The following is a 16,577-nucleotide window of genomic DNA, read 5'->3' as shown; positions in this document are numbered from 1 at the left end:
TTGCAGCCACTCTAGGGAAGGAATGCTGAGATGCACAGAGTGCAGTGGGGAATCCATAATTAGTTCTCAGAATGTGAGAATAAAGATTCTATGATCAGATCATTAAAAGGAATTAATCTAAGACTGGATGTAACATTTAATCCAAAACCTCTCGGTTCTTTGTCAATAATCTCTGTAATATGCATTTTTCTGATGTACATCTTTGTTCTCTAAGTTTTGTGAAAACTGGTTAAGATGTAGATTTTCTTGTTGCTATTAGTGCCTAAAGACAATGTAATGTAATCTACTTGCACTTTTGACACTTTTTAACTGCAATATATTATAATGTTACAGTAATGATTCCAAGCAGTCATTGTTTTCTTGTGATTAACAAATTAACTATAAGAAGAATAAATACTTGGAAATATACATCTTCACTAATATGTTATAAGCGGTACACATAAATGATATAAAAGTGAGTAACATTTATATTGCACAACATGATTTATGTTCATTATTTCATATCCTGCCCCATTAAGGTTGGTGTCAGGATCTGGGGGCGTTTAAATTAGGTTGTGGATTTTTGTCATTATTGTTGTTCCTTTGACTTATCTACTTTAGTTTTGTTCTGTTTTCCACTTCTGTTCTCCCCAGTGATTGTTTTTATGTTTTTCTTGCCTCCAAGTTATTTTCTGATGCTCTAGTTTATCATGTTTCTTTAATCTAATTTGTTCCTTAGTGTTAAGGTTATTTCCTATTCCCTTGTTTCTCTCCTTCAATTTCCTGTGACAATTTCTCTTTCCCCTCCTCAGCCTGGTTCCAGGTCCAACTCCTCACACCTGCAATCTGTTAGCTTATCAGCCCTGATCCATTGTTCCCACTATCAACCTCCTAATATTTAAGCTCCTTATTCTTCAGTTACAACCTGCTGGTCCAGCAAATCATCTCATCTGAAAAGGGGATAAATAATCCATAAAAGATACCTTCTTATTTCCTAAATAAAGGACAATGAGGAGTTGGAGCTCCATTGGGTTGATTAGGGAAAGATGAAAGATGCTACAACAAGCAATATAGTCTTCAGTGCAGGTTGTGTCGCTGTTATAACTAGGGGGAATGCTATGTGTCCACGAGAGGGCAGCATTTCAATATTAGCAACTTGAACACTTGAACACATTTCAGATTCAAACTCACTAACAGACTGCGACACAAGATCTTTTCTGCCCACAGTCATCCACATTTATAGCACCTTTTTGAATTAATGAGTCGCATTTAATTTTTCTTTGAATTTGTTAGAATATATTCTCATATTAACATGTATTTGAGTTTTTGTGTTGTGTTTCTGCTGTTTAATTTGTTTTGAAATGCACGCCTACAAGTTCTTCATCCTGTTACTTTCACTTTCTGTTTAGTATTATTATTGTGCATGTTGTTCTGCAGGGTTGGGTGGGAAGGAGTCAGAATGAGATGTTGGCAGCACTGAAGGAGTTGGACCTGTGAGTTAGCAATAAAGAGAATAGAGCTATCTGACAAAAGGATGTGGTTCATTGTGAATATGAAGAACTAAACACAACAGGAACAATCAGGTATATTTGAATTGTATCAAATTTAATCAGGTTTACTATTAAGATGCTCCAATTCTACAGTGCATCGGTCCCAGATAGCGCAGTTAGCCTGGACGGGCTAACAACATTCAGAGCCGACAGAAGCGGTGCTCTCACAGGTAAAACCCGAGGGGGGGGGCGTTTGCATCTACACGAAGAACAGCTGGTGTAACAACGCTTCCAGGGTCTCCAGTCACTGCTCCATAGACATTGAACTCCTGACTGTGAGATGTCGACCCTTTTATCTGCCACGTGAATTCACCAGCGTCACCATTGTTGCTGTTTACATCCCACCCAGCGCCAACACAAAGCAAGCCTCAGTGTTCTCTACAACAACATCACGGACATGCAAGCCACACAACCGGAAGGTGTTTTTATTGTTGCTGGCGACTTCAACCAGGCCAACATGAAGACCGCTCCCAAACTTTCACCAACATGTGGACTTTGCTACTAGAGGGGAGAACACTCTGGACCTTGTCTACACCAACATAAAGAAGGCCTACAGAGCAGCCCCCCGCCCCCACCTGGGCTCCTCAGACCATCTCTCTGTCATGCTAATTCCTGCATACCAGCCCCGGCTCATCAGAGAGAGACCTGCAGTGAAGGGTGAGAGTATGGCCTGAGGGCGCCATGTCTGCACTGCAGGACTGTTTTGAGTGCACTGAATGGGGCATCTTCAAGGAAGCAGCTACACACAACCAGCACACCAACTTGGAGGAGTACGCTGCATCTGTATCCGACTATATCAGTTGGTGCATGGAAAAAGAGACAGCAACAAAAACAATAGTCACTCGGGCAAACCAGAAACCTTGGATGACCAAGGAGGTGGGAACGAAGCTGATAGAACGAAATGCTGCTTTCAGATCTGGTGATGCTGCGGCTCTCAGGTCTGCGAGGGTCAACCTGAACCGGGCCATCAGAGACGCTAAGCAAGCCCACAGCCGGAAAATCCAGGGTCTCTTCCAGGACTCCAACAACACCAGGAAACTGTGGCAGGGCATCCAGTCTATCACAGACTACAAACCCACACCCCCATCCTGCCAGACCGACACTGGCTTCCTCAACGAGCTCAACAACTTCTTCGGAAGATTTGAGGAGCTGAACAACAACCCTGCGAGGAAAGCGACGCCACACCCCGATGAACAGGCGCTCAGACTAGAAACATCAGCAGTGCGGAAGGTTCTGAGGAAGGTCAACGCGCAGAAAGCTGCAGGTCCGGACAACATTCCAGGTCTGCTAATCAAGGAATGCTCGGACCAGCTGGCCCACGTGCTCACGGACATCTTCAACACGTCCCTGGACCAGGCTGTCGTCCCACGGTGCTTCAAGTCTGCCACTGTCGTTCCGGTCCCGAAGTCAACCACCATCACATGCCTTAACGACTTCCGCCCCGTCCCACTGACATCCACCATCATGAAGTGCTTCGAAAGACTTGTTAAGGACCACATCATCTCCACGCTCCCCCCATCACACGACCCTTTCCAGTTTGCATACCAGTTCAAGCGCAGTGCTAAGGATGCAGTCTCCACTGCTCTCCACCTGAGCCTGGAGCATCTGGGGGAGAAGAACACCCACGTGCGGATGCTGTTCCTGGACTTCAGCTCAGCGTTCAACACCATCATCCCCCAAGACCTGGTGGCAAACTGGGCCCCTTAGGAATTAACACCCCCCTCTGCAACTGGCTACTGGACTTCCTCACTGACAGAACCCAGGCTGTCAGAATGGAGAACAACACCTCCGATGTCATCACCCTGAACACCGGCACCCCTCAGGGCTGTGTCCTGAGCCCCCTGCTGTTCACCCTGATGACCCACGACTGCCGTCCACACTTCAGATCCAACCACATCCTGAAGTACGCGGACGACACCACAGTGGTGGGCCTCATCCGGGACAACAACGAGACGGCCTATAGGGAGGAGGTGCGGCATCTGGTGGACTGGTGCAGAGGAAACAACCTGATCCTGAATGTCAACAAGACCAAGGAGATCATCGTAGACTTCAGGAAATCCAGACCCACCCACACACCACTCCTCGTCAACGACTCAGCAGTGGAGGTCGTCAGCAGCACCAAGTTCCTGGGGGTGCACATCAACGAAAACCTCAGCTGGTCTCCCCACATCTCCTCATTGGTGAAGAAGGGCCAGCAGCGCATGCACTTCCTGCGTCGGATGAAGAGAGCATCCCTCCCGCCCCCCATCCTTCAGACCTTCTACAGAGGGACCATCGAGAGCCAACTGACCAGCTACATCTCCATCTGGTCTGGGAGCTGCAAGGCCTCTGACTGGAAGTCTCTACAGAGGGTGGGTGAGGACAGGGGAGAAGATCACGGGGGCTCTGCTCCCCTGCATCAAGGACATCGCAGAGAGGCGCTGCCTATCTCGCGCTCACCAGATCCTCTCCGACCCCACCCACCCCAACCATGGACTGTTTCCCCCCCTGGCGTCTGGAAGAAGGTTCTGCAGCATCTTGTGCAGAACAACCAGACTACTGAACAGTTTCTTCCCCCGGGCCATCAGACTGCTTAACGCCACATAACACCCCTCCACACACTCACAAACCAAATGACCCCCCCATGGACATGGTTAATACATGCACTTTAGTTTAGTTTTTTTCACAACACTGAACCTGTGTATTCTATGGCACTTGTATTGTATTTATTTATTTATTGGGTAGTATAAGGTTTTAGCTCTGCTACACTGGTAGCCAAGTAACGACATTTCGTTGTCAAGATTCACCTTGTGTTTTTTTTGTACAATGACAATAAAGGAAGTCTAAGTCTAAGTCTATTTATGCCATACATTCCTGGCCATCTGAATATTTCAAATAAAATTTAAATATGACTAGTCATTAAGCAAGATATCTTGCTTTTTTGCTATGTCTCGTAACAATTCCAATAAAATATATATTAAATTACATAAGTAGTCAAGATGTATTAAATGTATTTTTAGATATGAAGTAACTTATATAGGATTCAACTTGTGCAAATCCAACTACAGATATCTTAAAAGCAAATAATTTCAGGCAAAGCTAAATTAAGAGATATCTGACTGTATTCTGACTAGATAAAATTCCTTCTAAGGCAGGGGTGTCAAACTCCAGTCCTCAAGGGCTGGTGTCCTGCTACTTTTAGATGTGCCTCTGCTGCACCACACTTGAATAGAATAATTCAAGTGTCTGGAGAACTGATCTACACAAGAAGGAGGTAATTAAGCCATTTTATTCCAGCGTTTTGTACCTGTGACACATCTAAAAACTGCAGGACTTTGGCCCTCGAGGACTGGAGTTTGAGACCCCTTGTCTAAAGTATAAACTGACAGCTTAAAACAATGAGCAGTAGTTAAACTCCTCCCTCCCTCACAGGTGACGATCCACCTGTGATGAGGTTGGTTCTGTCCCGTCTTAGAGACGAAGCTTTTCCCCATATTTGTTTATCAAACTCTTATATATTTCATTTTGCTGTGAAGCAGAAAGATTTAAGGTAAGATAACAGCCTCTTTGATAATTAACTTGTTTACAGGTTCATTTCTTGTAATTATCTTTACTTGTATTATAGACATTAAACCAAAGAGGGAACTAAAGTCACTTCTGTTTTTATCTTGGCTGCTTTATGCAGAATAAAAATCATCACACAGACTGGAGAGAGAAACCAGTTGGTGGAAATACAAGCCTCAACTTGGTTTACAGTTTATAACTATTCCAGGTCTCTTCACATCTATTTCTTTATTCTTATTTGTTTTATAATTACATAATATTTCCCCATCATAAAAGTGTTGAAATAATTTTATTTCAATCTTCTGTTGTTGGGTAACGTGGCCCAATTAGTGAAAGCAAACTAATGGTCTGTAGTTTTATGGAATATTTTTTATTCTTTCCACAAACTCATTAGATATTTTGAGGCTAAACAAAATTAAAACCATAGGTGAAAATCTCAGAAATGTGACCGCACCTGTTTCCAATGATCTTTAGACAAAGACAAACAGAGACCAGCTGTAAGTTCAGGCTCCTCCCAGATGGTGACGTCAATCCATTTATTGTTTTGTAACTCTTCCTTTAGTTGGTTTTCACAGAACATCACTGACTGACTGAATGTTGTTTGGCCAGTAATTCCTGGTTATCAGGTTGCGCCCAGACTTATTCTGAGTGAAACAACTAGCAACTTCTGTTAATTATAAGTTATTAATCATAATTATCTACAGTTTGAAGAACATGTTCCCACACAAGTGCATGTAAATCAGGCAAGTGCATAACATTTCTTTAAAAAATATTAGGAATATTACTTTTTTTTGCCAGTTCTCTTCCTGCTTCTTTGTTTGCTGGTGTTATTGTCTAATACTGTTTGCTGATAGTTTTATTGAACAAACAATGTGAAGAAAACAATATTTGCTGAACTGAAGAACTAGTGAGTGAATTGTTTTGCTTCTCCAGTTTAACATAAACACTCCTTGCAGATTGATGTGGATCTGAACTCACCATCATGGATCAGAGGGAGAAGCTGGAAGAAGGAGAAACTCTGACAAAAACTGAGAATCAGAGGAAAACCAGGAGGTGAGATAGAAGATTTTAGAGATTTTTTGTTTTCATTCAGTCCAAAAAAAGGCATTCATATCACTCAACCTACTTCACTTACAGAAAACAGAATGAAGATGAACTGGATCTAGAGCTCTGTGAGAATAGCTCCATGGATATTCTTATTCGTTTTAAATCAAACAACCCTCCAAAGAGGTGAGCTATGTATAATTAATCTGTCTAAAACACTCAACATATGCAGCATTTCACAAATGACATTTTTTTTTGCTTTCAGAAGAAAAAACTAGTGATTTAATAATTCAACTGTCAGTCAATTGATCAGTAAAACAAAACCTGAAAATGTTGTTAATCACAGTTGATTCATGATTTAGTTATTAACTTTACAATATCCTGATTTGAAAAGTGCTTCATATATTTATGCTTTTGTTATTGAAACTTTTTTATTACATAGATTTAAGTTGGACACAAACAGCAAGAAATTGCCATGCAGTTTTTATATACACTTGTAAAGTTGTATTCCAGAACCTCAGCCTTAAAAAAGAAACATTTATATTTTGTAGGAGTTGTGGGTCTTTTTCTTAAGCTGGAATGGTTCTAATTTAATCAGGTGTTTCCATATTGGCGAGGACAAAAAACTTTCAACAAAACAAAAAGCAGAGCACTTTAAGGCCTCACCAAGCAATTTGTTAAAGCAGTGTTTAAAAATCTCTCTTACTGTCTGATTGTTTTGCATGCAGCCCTCAGCACTCATATTCCAGCTCTTCATCTGGACAACTGTCAGAAACAGACCAACCTCCATCTCCACATGAGTGAGTTGTTTGTGAATGTTTTGTTTTTGTGTATAACTATTTTAACCACTTATCAGCTGAAGATACAAATCCCAGATGGCATTATTTTTTCATCCAACTGGCCTTGTTTTAATTTTTTTATCCTTTTTACTTTAAATATATTTTCCATTACGTCTTTGTTTGTGTCTATAGGCAGTAGTTCCTATTGTGACAGAACTCTATTTATTTTCACTTTGCACATTTTTTCTTTTGTAGACACAACTAAGAGTTAACATGTGTTTTGTACCCTGATAAAATCTTATTCTACAAATTTATTTTTCAATGACAGAAAAATCCTGGGAGTGCTGTCTGAATTCAGTTTAGAGACATGTAATCACGTACACATATTTCCCTTTTTAGCAGTATAACATGTGGATAAGCAGTTCTGATCTCGGACAGTGTGGGGATGTTCACAGTGAGGAAGTCGTGCAGTTGTGTCTTAAAAGAGATTGAGCTTCACACAAATGCTTTCATAGTAACTTGGGGTAAATTTCCTTTCTGATTGTCCTTTTTGTTAAAAATAAGAAGTTCAATACACTGTGAAAAATTCAGATGCATATAAAAATAAAGAAGGTAGGAAAAGGAATTAGGAGTGTATAAAGGAGTACCAGGAGATATAATGCATTGTGAAAATAGTGCTGGCAAAGCCTAAACAAAGGGCCAATTATGACCTATGCTGGTTGGACAATAAGAAGGGAAATAACGATTTGTACAGGTTGGTGAAGTAGAGAGACAGAGATGAGAAAGATGAGCAGGTCAGGATTTCTAAGGGTAGAAACGACAGATGCTGAGAGTGATGGGAAGATAGAAAGAGAAATTGTTGAAGAAGATGTTTGGTCAGATGAGGCTCAGACCTTTTCTCTATTTTATGGTTTACACTACAAAAATTTAGAAAAAATATAAGTATAATCAGTTGAAATTGCTTCTTAGGATTAATTTTATTATTTGTCAAGATCTACAAATAACTTTTGTTTATTTTTGCCTGTTTTGTATGGAGAGCTGGAGTGTGATAAAGTCTTTATGATTCCTCCACAGAGTGAAGATCTCAGAGCTCCCTAGTGGTCAGAATGCCCAACATCAAACATCCATATTTATGGTCTGTATATTTATGTCTCCTGCTTTCTGTCTGTTGTGTTCATATGGTCGTCTCTACGCTACAATTGTGAACTAGTGGATTGTCAGTCTAACTTATGGACCTTTTCTAACAGCGACTAGCAGGGCTGTTTGAATTGGCTCAGTTCTGCTCTGCATAGTGTGGATGGTTTTCTATCACCACTGAGTAAGAGCTCTAGTAGACACAATGTGATCTGTATGTGACCCAAACACAACGTCCTGCATTAGTAATGGAGGACATGGAAGCCATGTTGAAATTTCTGACCAGTCTTTGGCTTTTGGTCAGACTCAGTCACTGAGTGGATTGGATTATTGTAAGGGAGTCACTCTTGTAATGTGACCTCTGACTTCACTCTCTAACCAATCAGAGACCATCAGACTTCTGTCACTTTTCTCTGGTACCACAAATGATTACTAGTGGAAAACCCCAGCATGGATCAGTAGATCAGCAGAATACAGCCAGAAAGTCTCTCCCATGTTTTATGGAAGACATATCTCTCTTTTATAAAACTGTTGAATCCAACAGTTGACACATGGTTACGTGGTCATGAGACATTCATATTGTTACAAACCTTTCATACAGTGAAGACTACCTGTGGAAGCCCTGTCCCATGTCAGTATACATCACTCCCCTATCCGATGCGGCTCCCACTCTTTCCCTACATCCTCTAGTTTGCTTTTATAAAATGGTCATGGAATTAGTGCCACACTTTTCTTCTGTTTGATATTTTTTCAAGTTATTAAAAGGTTTTTATTGCATGTGGGCATGGGCTTCAAAATCTGACCATTCGCCAGAGTGGAATAACTTCCATACACATCACAGTTGCATGAAATATGTTTGTCATAGCAGACCACCACTGATCACAATGAGTGACATCACCTTAGCCCCACCCCCTTTGGACAGGAAGTTGACTGTTTTTCTGCTAGTTGTCTTCCTTTTACTCTATGATTCATACAGGTTTAAACCTGTTTCTGATGACATATTTTACCAAAATATACCCTTTACTTGAATAAAGTTGCCCCCACACCTTCTTTAAATTAGACAAGATCAGTGTCAACGTTTGTGCTAAGATTGTGCTGGCTTGTGCAGCAATTTTTTTGGACGCTATCATTTTAAAGATAAAGATAAATATTTCTAGAGGTCATGAAAGGTCAACCAAACTTTGTCAAATCAAACAAAATGGGTGTCTGATTTGATATCTTCAAAGCCAAAGCAGCACAAATGAAAGTTTTTTGTTGCACAACAAGAACCAACTAAACCGAGCTGAGCTTGTGCGAATAACTAAAGAGATTTAAATGTGACCTCTAGAAATATTTATGTTTATCTTTAAAGATATCTTTAAATTATAGCGTCACAAACCAAACTTTTTGCTGCACAAACGTATCACAGATGTTTGACACCAATTTTGTCTGATTTGAAGAATTTGGGAGGGGAAACTTCACTCAGGTCCATCACCTTAATGCTTTCAGTTTAAGTTGTGTTTTTTCTGTTTTAGGAGCTTAAACAGAACATTTCCATTTTTGTGGAAAATGAGCTGAAGAAGATCCAAATGGTTCTGGATTCAGATTACCCAGATGTTCTAGAGGGGAATGAGGATGAAGATGATTTAGAGGGTGAAGATAAAGAGCAAATGAGAAAAGCATTTGAGACAATCACACAATACTACTTCAGAAGGATGAACAAGAAGGAGCTGGCTAACCATCTTCAAACCATTAAGACAATTTCTCTATAGAGTTAATATGCTGGAAGATTGATAAGTAAATTTGTCTTTCAATTTATTCCTTATGTTAGAATTAGTTTGGTTTTCATGCGGGGTATTAAGAATATTTAGCAAGTAGGTATAGATCATGTCTGGGCCAAATACAGTTCAATTATTCAATCTTATACTTACTGGTTGGTTGCTGTGTGAACATTCAGTTTAATCTGCCTCTCTTCTTACCCTGATGTGCCTTTCATTCTAGAAGAGAGTAAATTTGGACTCATCAGATCAATTGACCTTCTTGTGTCACAATAGAGTCATAGCTTTATGTTGCCTTACACATTAAAGCTGTTTTCTCCAGTTAACCTCATTGATTAAAGGTTTTCATATGGCTACAATACTATTCCCTTCATGTTGTGGAAATTCTCATTCTTAGACCTGACTTCTACCAATCTTTTCCTTTGATTTGATTTAACTGAACACTTAAGTGATCACCAATTACAGTCATTCAGGGTTTTGTTTCCTTCTATTTTTTAAAATAATATTAGTTTTAACCCAACCTTAGTCTTTGGATCTCCTTAGATGTTTCCTCTGCTTGATGCCAATAATTTTACGCTTGTAAAACAGACTAACATCATTTCCACAACAATAAGATGTCTTTCTTACTTACTCTTACTCTCTTACTTACTGTTCACTAACAGTAAGTAACTCGTTGCCAGTTGGAAGACAGTTGGCTATGAAGTAACCATCCAGTAGGAAGCTCATATTTTCTCAATTATATTCAGTGGTATTTTATTCTTATGGCCAGACATTAGGATTTAAATAATTGGTTCTTAAATGTTGTGTATCATAGCTTATAAAAAATGAATTAAGCAGAAATATTTGTGTGATATCTACACATACATGAATGTTTTCAAAATGAAATGTAAAACAAATGAAAAAAAATATTTTACTTTTTTTCCCATTCTTTAAGGATCACTCACCACATGCCAACAAACACTGAAGTCTAGAATGAAGACGAGGTTAACAAAGGTGCCTGAAGGGATTGGTAAACCAAAAACTCACAATGTTCTGAATAGAATCTACACAGAGCTATACATCACACAGAAAGACGCTGGAAAGGTCAATGTTGAACATGAGGTCAGACAGATTGAATCAGTGTCCTGGAAACCAGACCAACCAGAAACAATTAGACATGAAGACATATTTAAACCCTTTCATGAAGGAGATGAACCAATTAGAAAAGTGATGACAAAGGGAGTGGCTGGCATTGGGAAAACAGTGCTGACACAGAAGTTCACTCTGGACTGGGCTGAAGACAAAGCAAACCCAAAGATCCAGTTCATGTTTCCATTCATGTTCAGAGAGCTGAATCTGTTAAAAGACCAGCAGTTCAGCTTAGTGGAGCTTGTTCACCACTTTTTTAGTGACACCAAAAGAATCTCTAGGTTTGAAGATTTAGAAGTTGTGTTCATCTTTGATGGGTTGGATGAATGTCGACTTCCACTGGACTTCAAGAAAAATGAGATCCTGACAGATGTAACAAAGTTCACTTCAGTGGATGTTATTCTGACAAACCTCATCAGAGGGAACCTGCTTCCCAAAGCTCTCCTCTGGATAACCACAAGACCTGCAGCAGCCAATCGGATCCCTCCTGAGTTTATTGGCAAGATGACGGAGATCAGAGGATTCACTGACCTAAAGAAAGATGAATACTTCACCAAAAAATTTAAATCTAAGATGCAGGCCAGAATAGTAATCTCCCATGTAAAGAAATCCAGAAGCCTCCACATCATGTGCCACATCCCAATCTTCTGCTGGATCACTGCTACAGTTGTGGAAGACATGTTGAACAAGAAAGATGAAGAAGAGCTGCCAGAGACCCTGACTGAGATGTACATCCACTTCCTGGTGGTGCAGACCAAACTGAAGGTCATCAAGTATGATGGAGGAGCTGAGACAAATTCAATCTGGAGTCCAGAGAACCAGAAGATGCTCGAGTCTCTGGGAAAACTGGCTTTTGAACAGTTGATGAAAAGAAACATGATCTTCTATGAATCAGACCTGACAGAGTGTGGCATCGATATCAGAACAGCTTCAACATGCTCAGGAGTTTTCACACAGATCTTCAGAGAAGAGAGAGGTCTGTATCAGAACAAAGTTTTCTGCTTCGTCCACCTGAGTGTTCAGGAGTTTCTGGCTACTCTTCATGTTCATCTGACCTTCATCAAATCTGGAGTCAATCTGATGGCAAAAGGTGAAATGAAATCCAAGGAATTGGAAAAAAGACACCAGGAATCCTCAGAGACAGAAATGTACAAGAGTGCTGTGGACATGGCCCTAGAGAGTCCAGATGGGCACCTGGACTTGTTCCTCCGCTTCCTACTTGGTCTTTCACTGCAGACCAATAAGCGTCACTTCAGAGGCTTTGTGGCACAGACAGAAGATAGTTTAGCGGTTAATAAAGACACAGCCCAGTACATCAAGGAGAAGATGAATAATGATCTTTGTGTTGAGAAAAGCATCAATCTGTTCCACTGTCTAAGTGAACTAAATGATCAATCTCTGATGGAGGAAATCCAACAATCTCTACGAACAGGAAGTCTTTCAACACACCAGTTGTCTCCTGCTCAGTGGTCAGCTCTGCACTTCATCCTCCTTTCATCTGAGAAAATCCTTGAGATGTTTGACCTGAAGAAATACTCTGCTTCAGAGGAAGCTCTTCACAGACTGTTGCCAATAGTCAAAGCCTCCAGCAAAGCTATGTAAGTACAGATCAATTAAATCAGTTTTTTCTATTTCATTGTATAAACTAGTGAAGAGCAAAATAATGAAGCATTTCTCTGAGAACTATGTGAAAAACCATGTGAGAAAGCAGCAAAAATCAAATGTCTGGAGGTTCTTTTACATGCTTCTACTGTTATGCTTTATTATTTTGAGACACTTATGTAAATGAAATGTATTATTATACCTCAAACTCCATGCCTTCAGTTTTCTTTTACGACCATGTCACTCCATAATACTTTCTATTATGACTGCCACTAAGACATGCAAAATCCACATTGAAAGAAGGGGATCTGCAGCAGTTTCACTCAGGTCCAGTGGCACACAGTTGTGCTATAAATAATATTTCCTCTCTTACATTGCTTGCAACATGGCCACTCAGTACAGATGTGATTCTTTTTGTATGCACAACTTTGTGCTCCTTATCTGGAATCTTTCAAGATCAAGACCATAGAGCATCAACCCAGACGTAACCTGTACGTATCCAGACCCTAAGTCCATCAGGTAGCACACAGAGACTCTGACACAGTGGCAGTAATAATAAAAATGTTCATAGCTGACCAAGATAAATAAATAAAAAAATTGTTGTTTATGTCTAATGTAGCTATTTTCTCTTTAGCTGCTGCCTTGAAACCAGTTTCTTGCAGCAGTTCACTTTAAACACATAATAATAAATACTCTGTATTTATTTTGTCTCCTTAGACTCAGTGGATGTAACCTGTCAGTGAAGCTCTGTCCTCAGTTCTCTCCTCTCAAGATTCTCGCCTGAAGGATCTGGACCTGAGTAACAACAACCTGGGCGACTCAGGAGTGAAGCTGCTCTGTGACGGACTGAAGAGTCCAAACTGTAAACTCGAAGTTCTGAGGTTAGTTCAGATTTTAATATCGGATGAAGCTGATAAAGTTACTCATAAAATGTCTGCAAATCCCCAAATTTTACTCCAAACTGGTTTGCAGCACTTTAATTTGTTCATATTTGCCGTTGTTTGTGCTATTTGTGATAATTTCCCTTTCACTTCTATATTCTATGGTTGCAGCATTTTGTTTGTGGTTGCATTTGTTTTGCTAAATTTTAGGTTTTTGCTTCTTTTTCTATGATTACATCTTTTGTTTCAACATCAAAAGATGTTGTTTCTAGATTATATCTAGTGGCAACTGCAGCATTTGGTGTGAAACACGAACATTTTAAAACTCATTTTCAATAATGAGAAAATATTCAGACTATCTGTAATAAAAAGCTTGAAGCTAAAACTGTCTGACAAAAGGAATGATTGATGTCAAGGTTGCTGAATACACAAATGTCTTGGTGTAAATGTGGTGTTATGACACCTGAGCTTTCTACCATTTCTTCTCCACTGCTGCTGTAACACAAGAAACTTTAAGCCACTCTGCAAATTATTGATTAAAAATAAGACGGCAGGTCATCAGTCTTTTTTAGGGTATTGTTAGTAAATGTTTTTGCATTGCGCTGTTATGTTTGTTTGTCTGCAGGCTTTCAGGATGTCTGATCACAGAGGAAGGTTTTGCTGCTCTGGCCTCTGCTCTGATGTTGAATCCCAAACACCTGAAGGAGTTGGACCTGAGTTACAATCATCCAGGAGAGAGAGGAGCTCAGCCTCTGTTTGCCGGACGGGATCATGCAGACTGGAAGCTGGAGACTCTGAAGTAGGGAAACTTCTGCTGCAGCTTAACAGTGTTATTGTCAGATACTGTATAAATCTACATTACTGGCATCATCAATTACATGCCATTACACTTCCTAAGTGAAGCATACAGTCCACTAACATCTTTTTCTACAATGAACCTAGTTAAAGCATCTTGTTAAATTATTCTTTTTCTTCCACATTTTGCCAGTTTCAAACCAAATTTTAATTGACATTCTGTGACACAGCATGATAATTTAATCAACAACTAAAAGTATAACTGTAATTTGGTGATAATGATGGTATGAAAGCCAAAAAACAAAATATAATTAAAAATACAAACCTTGATCACAATGTTTTAGTATCCCTTCTCTCACATGCTTGCTGTATCCTATATATGGATTATTACAAACTAAGCTGCACTGTTTTTTCAGAACTGACTTTCTTTTTCCCACTCTTGCATAAAAACCACATACATGACAAAAAGACACTGATGTGATTCATGTGAATGTCTGACCTCTTCCAGGGTGGAACCTGCTGGAGTCCAGTGGTTAACAGCAGGTCTGAGGAAGTGTAAGTGTGTTTTTCATGTGATTTATAATAAAGTGGTCTGAACATCAATTTATTTGTCATGATCAAGACATTAAAATGATCATTTTATCTTCAAGTTGATTCATGTTTCTCCTGTCTTTCAGATTCCTGTCCTCTCAAAGTCGACATGAACACTGTAAACAGATTCCTCAGACTATCTGAAGGCAACAGGAAGGTGATGCTTGTGGAAGAGGAGCAGCCATATCCTGATCATCCAGACAGATTTGATTTGTTTCAGCTGCTGTGTGCTAAACCTCTGACTGGTCGTTGTTACTGGGAGGTGGAGTGGACTGGGAGGGTCTATGTATCAGTGAGTTACAGGGGAATCCAAAGAGAAGGACAGACTGATGACAGCTGGTTTGGATTTAATAATAACTCTTGGAGTCTGATCTGCTCAGATGAGGGTTATGCTGTTTGGCATGATTGTAAAAAGATTTTTAAGTGTTCACCCTCTTCCTCCTCCAAAGTGGCTGTGTATGTGGACTGTCCTGCTGGGACTCTGTCCTTCTACAGAGTCTCTTCAGATGCACTGATCCACATCTACACCTTCAACACCAAATTCACTGAACCTCTTTATCCTGGATTTGGGTTCAGGAGTCGTTCAGGAGTCTGTTGGTGCTCATTTTAAAGTCATTCTAAGTCAGAGGGAGAAAACCTACTTTACACTGACATTATCTGGTGCCTGTCTATGAAGTTGGAAAAAGATTCTTAAGTTGCACTTTAAAGTAAATTGTAAGCCAATGTTGTTCCATAAAGATTGGAGTTTCATTTGAAAATGAAGAATTTTATCAAAAGCCAGGAAGCAGCATTTTAAATAACCGTCCTAAAGAGGTTTTGCTAAGATCCTCAGAGAGCATTCAATAGTTAAGGAAAAACATGAATATTTATTTCCATTTCAATTTGTGAGACAATAGAAATTAGTTCAGCAGATGCATCCAAAGTAAAACCAGAATGAAAGTTTTGCCAATGTTCTTTCCAGACCTCTGGATTCTTCAAGTGTTTTCTTAATCCTTGACATGTTTTTTCTTTATGTACACTTTTATTTATCTATTCATGTGAAAACTGGTTAAGAAGTAGTTTTTCTCAGCTGCTGTTGTCTTGTGAAGGCAATATAATGTCTACATGCATTATTTACATTTGTTTGAATCGCACCATATTCTAATGTTACTGTAATAAAACTCTTTCCTGTGATTAAACTAACAAGTTGGTGACATGAAGGGAGTAAAAGTACTTGACTATATTTTTCAGTACTGATATGTTATTATAAACGGAACATAAATTATGTAAAACTGTGTGAAATTTAGCTTTTTAAGGCATTTTATTAATATCTGTATTGCATTATTTATCTACACTATGTTACAGTTTGTATGGTGCTGGTTTGGGTCTCCCAGTTTTAAAATCACTTTTTAAGCTTTAATCAAGAAAAAACCCATTTTACTTACTTTGGTAAGAGTTCATAAAGAGTGTTCACTTTATGAACACTTGAAGGAGATTTTATGTTTACAGATGTTTAAATAAGGGATTCTATATGTTTGACAATAAAATATCTTTAAATGACTGTGGAGTTGTTTTGATATTCCCATCACTGTGATTCTGGGGTAATTACTAAAAACAGCGAAATATCTCCTGTGTACCAAAGACCAAACATTCAAAGAACCTCAGCAGCTACAGACTGATGGTGCTGATCTAACATCTGATGTTCTGGTCCAAAGACGATGGTGCAAAGAAGGATTATACATAAATCAAGATTATGGAAAACAATGAGCATTCTCTTCATGAAACTGTCAGTAAATCGTTGTAATACTAGATATT

General features: G+C 39.4%; 1 protein-coding gene across 1 annotated transcript; it reads left to right on the top strand.

The window, feature by feature from the left end:
* Nucleotides 1–4,950: 4,950 nt before the first annotated feature.
* On the top strand, nt 4,951–16,292 carry LOC129356663 (NACHT, LRR and PYD domains-containing protein 5-like). Its single transcript, XM_055026238.1, is given in 12 exon segments — nt 4,951–5,058; nt 6,029–6,125; nt 6,210–6,302; nt 6,845–6,916; nt 7,970–8,030; nt 9,544–9,661; nt 10,721–12,512; nt 13,234–13,259; nt 13,262–13,397; nt 14,023–14,196; nt 14,701–14,747; nt 14,870–16,292. Coding segments are annotated over 11 exon segments (3,114 nt in total). The 5' UTR covers nt 4,951–5,058; nt 6,029–6,054; the 3' UTR covers nt 15,394–16,292.
* Nucleotides 16,293–16,577: the final 285 nt, after the last annotated feature.

The sequence above is a fragment of the Poeciliopsis prolifica genome, unplaced genomic scaffold, assembly GCF_027474105.1.
Source record: "Poeciliopsis prolifica strain line A6 unplaced genomic scaffold, Auburn_PproV2 SCAFFOLD184, whole genome shotgun sequence".
In the NCBI taxonomy this organism is placed as follows: Eukaryota; Metazoa; Chordata; class Actinopteri; order Cyprinodontiformes; family Poeciliidae; genus Poeciliopsis; species Poeciliopsis prolifica.
This window is presented reverse-complemented; position numbering and strand designations above follow the sequence as displayed.